Source organism: Oncorhynchus gorbuscha, unplaced genomic scaffold, assembly GCF_021184085.1.
Source record: "Oncorhynchus gorbuscha isolate QuinsamMale2020 ecotype Even-year unplaced genomic scaffold, OgorEven_v1.0 Un_scaffold_19:::fragment_6:::debris, whole genome shotgun sequence".
Lineage (NCBI taxonomy): Eukaryota > Metazoa > Chordata > Actinopteri > Salmoniformes > Salmonidae > Oncorhynchus > Oncorhynchus gorbuscha.
The window spans coordinates 1-15,000 of NW_025744958.1; the positions used below are offsets into that span (position 1 = coordinate 1).

Sequence of the window (15,000 nt, forward strand, 5' to 3'; positions counted from 1 at the left end):
CTCAGAAGTGTATAAATGGAATATGTGACCATGCCGTGGCCCTCACCGGAGTTGTCTGGTGTACTGGGCTCTGTACTCATAGGCTGAGAGCACGTTGTTGTTGCTGTTGTTTCTGCTACTACAGCGGTTGCGGCCACAGCCAGGGCCAGCTTCTCTTGCTGGGCCTTGCGTGCCTGCTGTGTGTTCCACTCCTCCATCTCCTTGTCAAACAGGCCGTTGTCCTCCTTCACGTAGGCCTTCAGGTCTGGGGGGAGCTTATCCAGACCACTCAGCATCTGGCCCGTCTCCTTATTAAACTCCTCTGCACACACAACCAGACAAACAGATAGTCAATATGGAAAATTATAAACTGTGTGGGTCGAGCACTGAATGCTGATTGGCTGACAGGTATGACAAAATATTTATTTTTACTGCTCTAATTACATTGGTAACCAGTTTATAATAGTGGTTTGCGGTATATGAACGTCCAAGTTGCAGCACAAGCAGAGCCTAACAATAACTAACTACCTTGCACATGGCATGTCCTCATCATATACTCTGAGGACAGTGGTCATAGTTAACGATGATCACAAGAAAGAAAAAAACAAAGCTGAAGTAAGAAAAGAAAAGCAAGGTCAAAATAAAGATATGGGATAATGCTGATTGAGGAGCAGAAGAAGCAGTATCTACCTTCTATGAGGAAGGGCTTCTTGTCATTGATGTACATGAGGCAGTAGGCGCTGGCATTGCGATAGCCTCCGAACGAGTCCCTGACCAGCTCCTCCCAGGAAGACTTGGTGACTGAGATGTCGTTGTACTTCATCCAGCACCGCTGGTGGGGGTCATAGATGTAGGCCCAGTAGTGTCCAGCATTGGCCTGGCCCTCATGCACCAACACCGCATGCAGCCGGTACGGAACCTGGGAGACAGCAGGAGACAATGAGTGACCATCCGGAGTGAACACTGGTCATGGAAAAATGTGAGCGTTCTCAAATCAAGATAATAGTGCATCATTCATTTGGTATTTTTGTATTACAGCCAATTACAATGTATGGTATTTGTGTGAAGGTGTATTGTCAGGTTTAGGAAGAGCACACTTTTACCTGCATCATGGACTTGTCAGAGTACATAAGCTCAATGGTCCTGTGGATTCTGGATATACTGCCCTGAAGATCTGGAGAAGACAAATCAACCCATCTCTAGAATTCATACATTTTTGTGCATGAGATCATAAGAGAGAGGTATAATATAGCATATTGGCTTTACAAGACTGGATGAGGTCAGAGGTGACATACAGTACCAGTCAAAGGTTTGGACAAACCCCATTCAAAGGGTTCTCTTTATTTCTTTACTATTTTCAACATTGTAGAATAATAGTGAATACATCAAAATGATGAAATAACACATATGGAATCATGTAGTATCCAAAAAGAGTGTTAAATCAAAATATATTTTCTAATCTTCCTCACAGTCTTGGCATTCTCTCAATCAGCTTCATGAGGTAGTCCCCTGAAACGGTGTTCCTTGTTAAATTTGTGGAATTTCTTTCCTTCTTAAATGTATTTGAACCAATCAGTTGTGTTGTGACAAGGTAGGGGTGATATACAGAAGATAGATCAAGTCCATAGTATGGCAAGAACAGCTCAAATAAGCAAAGAGAAAAGACAGTCCATCATTACTTTACAACATGAGGCAATTAACTGCACCTCAGATTGCAGCCGAAATAAATGCTTCAGAGTTCAAGTAACAGACACATCTCAACATCAACTCTTCAGAGGAGACTGAGTGAATCAGGCCTTCATGGTCAAATTGCTGCAAATAAACCATTACTAAAGGACATCAAGAAGAATATCAAGAAACATGAGCAATGGACATTAGAACGGTGGAAATCTGTCCTTTGATCTGATGAGTCCAAATTGGAGATTTTTGGTTCCAACCGCTGTCTTTGTGAGAGGCAGGGTAGGTGATCTCCGCATGTGTGGTTCCCACCGTAAAGCATGGAGGAGGTGGTGTGATGGTGCTTTGCTGGTGACACGGTCAGTGATTTATTTAGAATTCAAGGCACACTTAATCAGCATGGCTACCACAGCACTCTGCAGCGATATGCCATCCCATCTGGTTTGCGCTTAGTGGGACTAACATTTGTTTTACAACTGGAAAAATGACCCAAAACAGAGAATGCCAAGTGTGCAAAGCTGTCATCAAGGCAAATGGTGGCTCCTTTGAAGAATTTCAAATATAAAATATATTTAGATTTTTAACACTTTTTTGGTTACGACATGATTCCATGTGCTATTTCATAGTTTGGATCTCTTCACTATTATTCTACAATGTAGAAAATAATACAAATGAAGAAAACCCCCTGAATGAGTAGGTTGTCTCCAAACGTTTGACTGGTACTGTACGTACCGCAGGTATCATTCTCCACCTCACTCCTCCAGCGGTGCAGGCAGCCCTCCAGCACCCGGAGCTCCTCCTCAGTGATGTGTCGTGGGGCCGGGTGCATGGGCAGGTCAGGGGGCAGTCGGGACTGGGTGAAGGGCTTGTGGATAGGCACTCTCTGCTGGGTGGAGGGGGCTGGGGTGAGAGCCAGGGCGAGGGCCAAACCCTCTGGAGGGGTAGAGGAGGGACCCTGTTCGGCTGTGCTGTAACGTCGGGCGAGTGTGAATAAGTCAAAACCACAACTCAATACTTCTGAACCACACTAATTCAGCAGCTTAATCAGACAGATTATCTGACAAAAGCAAAGTCAGAAACATGCACACTTAAATCCTGACTCAGGGAGACAGAGTGTGGCATGCTCTGTGTTTCATGACTTGCCTTGAAGCGGGCAGCAGTTGCCCTGTTGTGCCACCAGGGGGTGCTGATGTATCAAAGTCCTCCACAGGAGAGGAGCAGACTGGCTTACTGGAAGTAAACTCCATGGCGTACTGCAGGACATCTGCCAGAGGAAACCTCTTGGGGCCGGAGCCATAGCTCAGATACCTTGGGGACACAGAGAGAGGATGACAAACCGTACTGAGAATGAAAACGCATCTTTCAGTTAAAGAGTAAAAGCAAAGCAAGATACCATATATGTTATGCTTCTAACCAAGTATCTATGAACACCATCCCTTTGATAGTTGATCAACCTACGATAGTAAACAGAGGTGTGTGTGTGTAGCAGCACAGCCCACCTCTCCAGACGCTGTTGGAGTAGAGTCAGGTGCTCTTTCAGTCTCCTGATCTCCTCTCGTTTAATCCTGGTGATCTCTCGGTTCCTGTCCATATACCTGACAAAACAACAGAAATCTTATACGTTCCCTGGAAAACTATGGGCCTGTATCCCAGATTAAAGGACCACAACCCATGCTCAATGTAAAATCTCAATATGATATTTATGTTCTTTTTTCAAGCCCCTTCATTTGAAAGGGGCCTAGGAAACCCAAAATAATATGTTATTTAGGCTATGTGATGTGAATAACAGTTCATCTTAGCTGCTTACTCCTGTTGAATTGATACATTTTCCCTTAGGTACAGCTGGACTGGTAGGTGTGTTGGAGGTTCTTACCTGTCCATGTACAGCATGGAGGGGAACTCCAGCTTGCTGTGGATCTTCTCAGGTCGACCCAAAGCTTGGTTGAACTCAAATCTTGACAGTTCAAAGGTCAAGACAGGAGGGAGTTTGGTAAACCAGTGCTGAAAGGAATTCCAAAATGTTTCTAATGGGTCATGCGGTATCCATAAACATTTTTAATTGGGCACTAAGGAATCAGTAGCCTTGAACAGCGTGTTTTGAAAGCATTCCTACATGACTCATGCCTGTTCCACTAATATTGTTGTGCCTTTAGTAGTGCTGAGTGACAAACCGAAATGTTATTTTTTGTATTTTAAACAACTAATTGACCAATGTCGGTTCAATTATTTGAGTTTCATTTCGTCCCGTTTCTTTCTGTGAGCTCAATGCACACATTCTCTAGGGAAATTGCGCTCAATTTCCCTAGAGATAAATCAGATTAAGATCAGGGATGGGTTATAAATTTTTTTATCAGAAACTATGAACATCCCACAGAGCACTATTACAAAATTGAAAGAATATGGCACCACAACAAACCTGCCAAGAGAGGGCCGTCCACCAAAACTCATGGACCAGGCAAGGAGGGCATTAATCAGAGAGGCAACAAAGAGACCAAAGATAACCCTGAAGGACCTGCAAAGCTCCACAGCGGAGATTGGAGTATTTGTCCATAGGACCTCCTCAGGCTGAACACTCCACAGAGCTGGGCTTTACGGAAGAGTGTCCAGAAAAAGCCATTGCTTAAAGAAACAAATTGGTGTTCACCAAAAGGCATGTGTGAGACTCCCCAAACATATGGAAGAAGGTACTCTGGTCAGATGAGACTAAAATGTAGCTTTTTTGCCATCAAGGAAAAGGCTGTCTGGCGCAAACCCAACACCTTCCATCACCCCGAGAACACCATCCCATGTTTTTTCATCGCAGGGACTGGGAAACTGGTCAGAATTGAAGGAATGATGGATGGCGCTAAATACAGGGAAATTCTTGAGGGAAACCTGTTTCAGCATTCCAGAGATTTGAGACTTAGGATGGAGGTTCACCTTCCAGCAGGACAATGACCCTAAGCATACTGCTAAAGCAACACTCGAGTGGTTTAAGAGAAACATTTAAATGTCGTGGAATGGCCTAGTCAAAGCCCAGACCTCAATCCAATTGAGAATCTGTGCTATGACTTAAAGATTTCTGTACACCAGCGGAACCCATCCAATTTGAAGGAGCTAGAGCAGTTTAACCTTGAAGAATGGGCAACAATCCCAGTGGCAAGATGTGCCAAGCTTATAGAGACATACCCCAAGAGACTTGCAGCTGTAATTGCTACAAAAGGTGGCTCTACAAAGTATTGACTTTGGGAGGGTGAATAGTTATGCACACTCAAGTTCTGTTTTTTTTGTCTTATTTGTTTCACAATAAAACATATTTTGCATCTTCAAAGTGGTAGTCATGTTGTGTAAATCAAATGATTACAAACCCCCCCAAAAATCCATTTTAATTCCAGGTTGTAAGGTAACAAAATAGGAAAAATGCCAAGGGGGTGAATACTTTTGCAAGCCACTGTAGTAAGGAGCTGTACTTTCCAACAGACCAACATTCAACATGTTTTCTGCGCTAAACTATGTTCATTAAGTATAATGACCATAATCCATTGCGAGCCTACTTGTCCTTTCTGTGTTTCTTTTACGTCTGCTATGTTAGGCTACTGTGGGGTTGAGATCAGAGCTCTGTGCACGCCAGTCAAGTTCTTCCACACCGATCTCGACCTCACTTTGTGCACAGGGGCATTGTCATACTGACACAGAAAAGGTCCTTCCCCAAAATATTGGCACAAAGTTGGAAGCACAGAATCATCTAGAATGTCCATGTTCACCAAACTTTACAGTTGGCACTATGCGTTGGGGCAGGTAGTCAGTCAGTCCCCCACATCTCCTGAATTATTCAAGCACCGTCTATTTTTAAGTAGGCCTAGATTGGCTGTTTTACTGGTATCATTTGGTTGGTTGTCAAACAGAAATGTAATGGTACTTCCAGTATAATGTTTTTGCCTGTACATTGTGTGTGTCTAACTATAGGTTTGGAACATGTTTTGGAGTTTCATTATCCCTATTGCACATGTATTACAGTTCAAACTAAAAACTCCAGTGTTAGTTGTCTTTTAATGAGCAGCAGCACTGACCTCCTGTCCAGACTTGGCAGAGTTCTCTGCTGATGAGTGCAGGGACTCGATCTCCCCCTCAATCATGGCCGCCTCCAGACACTCATGCAGGTCCTTAAAGCCGTTCACCTGCAGAGGGTACTGCCCAAACATCTCAGTGTTCTCAAACTTCTTTCCTGTGGGGAACGGGAGCAGCAGCACAGAAACGTAAACAACATTTATGCACCACCACAAGCATTCCTCACACACCCACACATAACCACAGTTTGGCCCTACCAACAGCAACTAATTCAAGAAGCACTGTGATTTGGTAGAGGCAGTTGTGCCCTATTATGCAGTATTATTCCTCAGAGGTGCGGACCTAGCCTGTGTGTACCATATGGCGAGGAAGTGGGTCAAGTGTGTGTGAGAGAAGACCCATTTCACACTAAATTTAGTTCAGCATCAGTCATCATAGCCATGCCTGAGTTCAAATAGGATTGGTTTGATTGAGCCTATTCGGTATGCCAGATGGGCAGGGTTTTTACCATTGGTTCCATTGCACCAAGCAAGCTCAATAAAATGCAGAAAACAAATACTTGAACCCAGGGGAAGATCACATCCACTAACTGACTGTAAATACAGCACAGCTTGCTCCCCTGCAGAGCCTTAAGACTACTGCATGCTTCAGTTCGGCTGGCGCCTAGCCAAACCGAACGAGTGTGCTCGCATACCTTTGACCATACCTGCGGCAATAGTACTGTTCGGCCATCTTGAGACGCCATAGCCAGTATACACCTCCTCAAAATAGTCAGAATTAATCGAAGATAACTCAAGAAATACATTTTTATGTTTTGTCTGAGGAGATCTTAGTTTTACATCTAAGACCATTTCTCAAGTAAAAAAATATGAAGAAAAATGAGTCGTCTCATAGCTGAATGATAAATACTACATTGAAGATTCCTTACTGCTGGCCAATCAAGGGGCTTAGACTTCAGCTTCCGAACTTCAGCTTGCCTCGAGAGAAAAATGTTTCGTGCAAGAACAGCCGTCTCAAGAACGTCTCAAATTGTCATCATAATATACGCACAAACTGTCCCGGATGGGAAGCATGCGGATACCTTTAGCTAACCCACTGCACGGACTACAGCAGCGGAGTACGGACTGACAACAACAACAAAAAACAGAACCCAGAGAGGGGAAGTTAGCGGACATGCAAATGTGGCATTAAGGTCATTTAAGGATGAGAGGAGCAAAAGCTGCCTTGCTGGCCCAGCTTTGTGTCTGGTGGCCCTGGACCAGTATTGTCATGCATAATAAGCTAAATTCCAATCAGACGTCAAGGTCCTCAAGGATCAATGCTCTGCAGCCCTGTGCTTTTACATGCACCACACCTCATTAAAACAAGGTCACCTTTAATTATCGGGGGCAAGGACTCTCCCTCTCCTTGAAGCAGGAAACTGACAGCTGAGACTTAACTCTCACGTCACCTCTCGTCCTACCCAGGGATGTTCTAACATGCTTGCTTCCCTCTCTTACCTTCGAGAACACCAACAGCCAGGAACCGGCCATAGAACAGTTCCACCATCGGGTTCTTTGGCTTCTCACCCTCTCTGGGAATGGACAGAGATCAGAGCCGAAACACACACACTCATTAGGGTGAGTCACAGTGTGCGGCATACACAATGGGTGGAAGAGGACGCTTTGTCCTCTAAGCCATGTGAATAATGCTCCAAGCTTCTTTTTTAAATGGACTTTCATGAAATGCTTACTAAATTCACTACGATGCATGTTCTGTATGCAAACGCAGAAGGCATGATGTGTCCAGTCTCCTAAGGGGATGAATTACACAGTGTGTGTGTGTGTGTGTGTGTGTGTTGACGTTAGCAAGGTGCGTTGTCGTACCGGTCCTCCTCTGCCTTCATCTGGAAGGCATCCTCCAGCCAGTCCAGCAGCTTGTGTGTGAACTCACTCACATCCTGCTGTTCAGGCAGCACACAGAGAAACAGACCAATTACAACAATACTTACAGGAAGCACACAGAGAAAGAGCCATTAGAACATTGCCTTCACTGTTGAACAGAAGGCACAGATCTCAGATGTACAGAACATAACCTCCTTTTCATGTTTTAAACCTTGGTTAAGTGGGCTTACACTGAGGGACTTGGTAATTGTTGAGGTAGATTTGTATACACCAGAGTCAAGGACCAGAGGGTGCCTTACAGATGTCAGTTGTGCCCTCTAATTGGGGTCAATGCTTCTCTAACCTCAGACACTTGCCGCTTGCTTGGTGGTGCCCCTTGCTTAGTGGTGTTGTAGACTCTGGGGCCTTTCAGAACAGGTATATATATTTATATATATTTAAGTCATAGCGTACACACACTGAGATCATGTAAAACTTTTTTTTAAGTCCACCTGTGTGCCATCTAACTAATTATGTGACTTCTGAAGGTAATTGGTTGCACCAGATCTTATTTAGGGGTTTCACAGCAAAGGGGGTGAATACATATGCACACACCACTTTTCAGTTTTTTAAAATAAGTAATTTTTTTCATTTGACTTCACCAATTTGGACTATTTTGTGTATGTCAATTACATGAAATCCAAATAAAAATCTATTTAAATTACAGGTTGCAACAAAATAGGAAAAATGCCAAGGGGGATGAATGCTTTTGTAAGGCATTGTATATTTGTAGCAGAGTTCAGCACAGTAGCGCAAGAGGCAGGCCCAATGGCTGTTGCACAAGGAGGAGGAGCAGTGGACCAGCCACCTGGCTCAGGTCGGGACTGATCAACCCTTCAGAAGGTGAGAAGCACCAAAACATCTGACGAAGGGACTAAAATCCATCAGATGTAGGTAAAGAAAACACTGAAGGACCCCTAACTACACTTCACATTTAGCAGATGCTCTTATTCAGAACAAAGATGCATTCATCTTCAGATATCTAGGTGGAACAACCACATATCACAAATGTAGTCCAATTTCTCCTAAACAAAGAAATGATGAGCAAAGTCAGTGCTAGAGGAAGTCACTGCTAGGTTTTGGGGGATAAGAAACTCTTCAGAGGTAGGGTGTCATATATTCGGTAGAAGGGCAGGAATCAGGGGGAAGCTGGTTCCACCATTGGGGTGCCAGGACATGGGTGGGACAGCCAAGAGAGCAGAGGTGGCAGAACAGAGTGCTCTGGTTAGGATGTAGGGTTTGAGCAGAGCCTGAAGGTAGGGAGGGACAGTTCCCCTTGCTGCTCCGTAGACAAGCACCGTGGTATCGTAGTGCAGGGGTTCCCAAACTTTAGAATTAATTTACAAGTTTCATTTCCACTGTACTGTTGCTTATAATTTTTGGGGGTCAAGGCCAGACTACTGTAAAGCCCATTGCGACATCTGTTGATGTAAAAAGGGCTAAACAAATACCTTTGATGGAAAGGTTGATTGGTTTATCATAGCAGATTTTACAGAGTGATAGCTAGGATGTTTACCTGCTGAGACTCGCTGGACTTGAAGGCGTCCTTGAGGATCTCCACGGCACATGACGGGTCCACGTACTTCCTCTTAGAACCCACCATGAGGGAGAACAAGTTCCTCAGCTCCTGCATGAAGGGTAGGTTTCTGTGCTCCTATGGAACGACAACCGGGAACCAGACACACAGAGGGACGTTAGTTAACATGATAACCTGCCTTCTAGAGGAAGGGAATACGGGTTTCCAAATCATAGTCATATTTCAGGGTTTTATTGTCAACCATCTTTCAGACCATGGAGACAGAATTAAGAACACCATTATACTCATTATAATCTTTTCAAATTCAGGACTTTATGATGGTGAGCCCATCAAAATATGAAAGATGAGTATTTCCCCAGTTTATGCAAGGGAATGTGCTTTTCTATTGGAGCCTAGTGATGCTGAGCTGACCCAGTAAATCTGTGAGCTGGAGCTGGCGTGAGATGTGACAAGCAGAGGGAGTCCTCCACTGCGCTACATACAGCAGGACACTGACTGGCTGCACCACAACTACTACCAATGAATGAACGAGCTCTAATTACATTATGGTACAGGTTGAGAGCACAGAGGACTCATTCCTCAAGCCCATACGTGTGACAAAAAAGGGACACTTATGTGACACTGGCAAAGGAAAAGCCTTGCTTTGAAGACGAGCCTCGTTGACAAACAGAGCAGTTAAAATAAACCCTTGGATAAGTGCTCTCACTTTGAGCGCAAGGGTCACGGCTATTGACGACAGATTAGAGCCTAAGCCCTAGAAGAGTCCCTCCTCCGTTGGTTCTGGATATTAGACAGTGGGACTAGAGACTAAAACCCCCAAATGACTGCCCCTATATGGAAACAGCAGCAGGGGCGTAGCCCAGATTAGCAGATGTGCGCTAACCATTGACCCTTAGGAGGGCTCCATGGGAAGCGGTTGGGAGAAAGGTGCTGTGCAGACAGCAAGATTTCAGTTGCAGCAACGGACAAAGAAGAGACTGTAGCTGTTGCAGAAAGACAGGGAGGAGAGGCTAAGCTGAGCTGGTGTGTCACAGGTCATTGTCAATGTCGGGTGTGTCAGAGAGGGAACCACTAGGGCTACAGTGTGCTTCATCAAATCCTCTTCCTCTACCCTCACTGTGGCTTGGTCTAGAGGTAGTGAATCAACTGGGCAGTCAGGGGGCAGTGTGAACCAATGGAACCTGAGGCAAGAGCAGATCACACTGCAACCAAATAGAGCTGTTGCTTGGTGAGGGCACTGATTTACAACCCAGAATGTCGAGTCTCTAATCAGAGGGCCAGGTCCTCAAAGGCTAACAGGAAGGACAGCTGTCCAGCTGAGGAGCCATGGGTCTGAAAGAACACAAGTCAAGTACTCAGGGGAGAGAGCTAACCGGACCTTTCCCTGGCTGTCGCCTAGAAAAGGTTTAACCTGTGTTCCAGTGCCACTATCTCTGGAACGTATTGGTCAGGGGGATTTGGGCCTAAAGCCTCCTAGCTGAGTGCTGATATGGATTGTTTGGATGGGTGGTGGTGGTTCACCTTCTGGTTGCGAGGCAGGTCCTGGACTCTGGCAGGAGGGGAGTAGTGTAGCACCAGCCTCTGGAACTCCAGCAGGTTGAACAGAGACTGGAAACAAGGAGACAGAAAGAGAAACGAGTCCGTTTTACTGAGTGACATTCATTTAGCTTCAACCTGCATTAAACATGTTTTCAATATCAAAAGAGACGTTCCTATATAGTGAGGTAGTCAACATAGGTTTTACTATGGCTGTTATCACCCTGTTACTGCTAGCTGTATTGATATGATGGATTACAAAATAATGTTAGCAGAGTGATGTGACTAAGTTGGAGGTTAAACCAAACTTCCATTCCTTTTGATAAAAGGATTAGAAAATAAGAAAGATTAGTGGAGTTGTCACTTGATTTCATCATCTGCTTTTAGTAAATCTCTAATTCTGGGATCAGAAGGAGCTGAAACGTGGGACTGTACTGTCTCCTTAAGGAGGCCCAATACACACAGAGGCAGGGACCATGTGACAATGTATCCAGTGCTCATCCAGCTCACTTAACCCTCTACCAGGGAGTCTTTAGAGTAGAGTGGAGTCTCCAAGAGCTGTAGCACACTAATGTCATTATAAATACAGGGCCTATATATATCTAATGAATTACATTGACATAGGATGCTTTGCGTTGTATGAGTGGTGTGTTTGTGTTGAGTCTCCACCTGGATGACGGCGCTGAACCAGCAGGTGTTGCCCACGTTCTTTAGACCCACAGGGCAGTTCTCCATTCTCTTCCTGTCGTGGGGATTGGGCGAGTCACTCCACACTTCCGTGTGTGTCCGCTTTAGGCTTGCCTTGTTCTCTGCTATGCTGGCCTCAAGAACTCTGCAAAGAGCACAACATAACTTTTAAAAATACACACACTTTAATCAAAGGACATTTATTACGTGCAAAACCCCCAAAAAACACTATGTTGACATTTAGCAACTCAACAAAACAAAGATTAGCAAGTCTGCACAGTGCCTTGTTCGATCGGATTTGAAAGTGCATTATGTTGACATTTCACCACTCAAACCTTGCAGCTCCCAGTATGCCCCTCCTCACCCCTCAACCCAGCCAATAACATGGTGGTGTTGAGCCCAGTCTACCTGCTGATGGCCTGCTCCTCATCAGTGATGCCCGTCTCCCTGAAGGCCCGGCTGGACTCCTCCAAGCTGAGAGCGATGGCCCTCTGGAGGTCATCCTTGTCATCGCCTGTCAGGTCAATCACGTCTGAAATAACACACGAGTAGTCCTTTAATTCATTCATACCCGTTCAAAAGTTGAGTCAATTAGAAACGTTGTTTTTGCCCATTAAAATAACATCAAATTGATCAGAAATACAGTGTAGACATTGTTAATATTGTAAATTACTATTGTAGCTGGAAACGGCAGAGGCCCATTATCAGCAACCATCACTTATGTGTTCCAATGGCACGTTGTGTTAGCTAATCCAAGTTTATCATTTTAAAAGGCTAATTGATCATTAGAAAACCCTTTTGCAATTATGTTAGCACAGCTGAAAACTGTTGTTCTAATTAAATAAGCAATAAAACAGGCCTTCTTTAGACCAGTTGAGTATCTGGAGCATCAGCATTTGTGGGTTCGATTACAGGCTAAAAATGGCCAGAAACAAAAAACTTTCTTCTGAAAATCGTCAGTCTATTCTTGTTCTGACAAATTAAGGCTATTCCAACGCTGTGTACTAAAGGTTGACCGATTAATCCGAATGGCCGATTAATTAGGGCCGATTTCAAGTTTTCATAATAATCGGAAATCTGTATTTTTGGGGTGCCGATTTTTTAAATATTTTTTTACACCTTTATTTAACTAGGCAAGTCAGTTAAGAACACATTCTTATTTTCAATGATGGCCTAGGAACGGTGGGTTAACTGCCTCGTTCAGGGACAGAAAGACAGATTTTCACCTTGTCAGCTCGGGGGATCCAATCTTGCAACCTTACAGTTAACTAGTCCAACGTAATAACGACCTGCCTCTCTCTCATTGCACTCCACAAGGAGACACTGCCTGTTACGCAAATGCAGTAAGCCACGGTAAGTTGCTAGCTAGCATTAAACTTCTCTGATAAAAAAAACAATCAATCATAATGACTAGTTAACTACACATGGTTGATGATATTACTAGATATTATCTAGCGTGTCCTGTGTTGCATATAATCTGACTGAGCATACAAGCATACAAGTATGTGACAGGCAGAAGTAGGCACGTAAACATGAATTCAAACAGCACTTTCGTGCGTTTTGCCAGCAGCTCTTCGTTGTGCGTCAAGCATTGCGCTGTTTATGACTTCAAACCTATCAACTCCTGAGATGAGGCTATTGTGACCGAAGTGAAATGGCTGGCTAGTTGGCGCGCGCTAATAGTGTTTCAAACTTCACTCACTCTGAGCCTTGGGGTGGTTGTTTCCCTTGCTCTGCATGGGTAACGCTGCTTTGATGTGGTGGCTGTTGTCGTTGTGTTGCTGGTTCGAGCCCAGGGAGGAGCAAGGAGAGGGACGGATGCTATACTGTTACACTGGCAATACTAAAGTGCCTATAAGAACATCCAATAGTCAAAGGTTAATGAAATACAAATGGTATAGAGGGAAATAGTCCTATAATAACTACAAACTAAAACTTCTCACCTGGGAATATTGAAGACTCATGTTAAAAAGGAACCACCAGCTATCATATGTTCTCATGTTCTGAGCAAGGAACTGAAACGTTAGCTTTCTTACATAGCACATATTGTACTTTTACGTTCTTCTCCAACACTTTGTTTTGCATTATTTAAACCAAATTGAACATGTTTCATTATCTACTTGAGGCAAAATTGATTTTATTGATGTATTTTATTAAAGTTAAAATAAGTGTTAATTCAGTATTGTTGTAATTGTCATTATTACAAATACATTTAAAAATTAACATTTTAAATCTGCCGATGAATCGGTATCGGCTTTTTGGGTCCTCCAATAATCGGTATCAGCGTTGAAAAATCATAATCGGTCGACCTCTACTGTGTACTACTCCCTTCACAGAACAGCACAACCAGAATAGAAAGGGTGGGAGGCCCCAGTGCACAACTGAGCAAGAGAACAAGTACATTAGAATGTCTAGTTTGAGAAAGACACCTCACTGGCAGCTTCATTAAATAGTACCCGCAAAACACCAGTCTCAATGTCAACAGCGCAGAGGCGACTCCGGCATGCTGGCCTTCTAGGCAGAATTGCAAAGAAAAAGCCATATCTCAGACTGGCCAATAAAAAGAAAAGATGAGATGGGCAAAATAATGCAGACAATGGACAGAGGAACTCTGCCAAGGCCAGCATTCTGGAGTCACCTCTTCACTGTTGACGTTGAGACTGGTGTTTTGCGGATACTATTTAATTAAGCTGTCAGTTGAGGAGTTGTGAGCCGTCTGTTTCTCAAACTAGACACTCTAATGTACTTGTCCTCTTGCTCAGTTGTGCACCCGGGCCTCCCACTCATTCTATTCTGGTTCGAGACAGTTTGTGCTGTTCTGTGAAGGGAGTAGTACACCGCGTTGTACGAGATCTTCAGTTTCTTGGCAATTTCTCGCTTGGAATAGCCTTAATTTCTCAGAACAAGAATAGACTGGCGAGTTTCAGAAGAAAGGTCTTTGTTTCTGGCCATTTTGAGCCTGTAATAGAACCCACAAATGCTGATGCTCCAGATACTCAACTAGTCGAAAGAGGGCCAGTTTTATTTCTTCTTTAAATCAGCACAACAGTTTTCAGCAGTGCTAACATAATTGCAAAAATGGTTTTCTTATGATCAATTAGGCTTTTAAAATTATAAAACTTGGATTAGCTAACAACGTGCCATTGGAACACAGGAGTGATGGTTGCTGATAAATGGGCCTCTGTGTGCCTATGTAGATATTCCATTAAAAATAATCTGCTATTTCCAGCTACAAGTCATTTACAACATTAACAATGTCTACACAGTATTTCAGATTAATGTGATGTTATTTTAAATGGGCAAACAATGTGGACATTTATAAGTGACCTTTACCTTTTTTATATGACATTTATAAGTGACGCTAATGCACTTACATACATACATACATACATACATACATACATAAGTCCCAATTCTATGCTGAAATTGAGTTAAGTGCACACATTACAAGTTAAGATTCAGGCCTTACTGACTTAATAATCCCTCTCACATAAGTGTCAGGGGAAAGGGCAAAACAACAATATCCTTTTCATCACTGTGTAAAAAGACAAAGGGAAGAGGAGAGCCTAAGTGTACAGCAGCCTTTAATGTTAGAAAAGCCTATAAAAAGATGAA

The 15,000-nt window shown here is 43.7% G+C and overlaps 1 protein-coding gene across 1 annotated transcript in view; it reads right to left on the bottom strand.

The window, feature by feature from the left end:
- Positions 1–46: 46 nt before the first annotated feature.
- Positions 47–15,000, bottom strand: part of LOC124017340 (ubiquitin carboxyl-terminal hydrolase 25-like) — a gene marked incomplete at its 3' end in the record, with an annotated part of 29,597 nt that continues 14,643 nt past the window's right edge. The window contains 14 exon segments of the mRNA XM_046332592.1: positions 47–301; positions 670–898; positions 1,083–1,153; positions 2,389–2,624; positions 2,800–2,964; positions 3,156–3,251; positions 3,530–3,657; positions 5,706–5,860; positions 7,203–7,276; positions 7,569–7,645; positions 9,142–9,279; positions 10,684–10,770; positions 11,368–11,530; positions 11,794–11,917. Of these exon segments, the coding sequence (XP_046188548.1) occupies positions 47–301; positions 670–898; positions 1,083–1,153; positions 2,389–2,624; positions 2,800–2,964; positions 3,156–3,251; positions 3,530–3,657; positions 5,706–5,860; positions 7,203–7,276; positions 7,569–7,645; positions 9,142–9,279; positions 10,684–10,770; positions 11,368–11,530; positions 11,794–11,917 (1,998 nt within the window).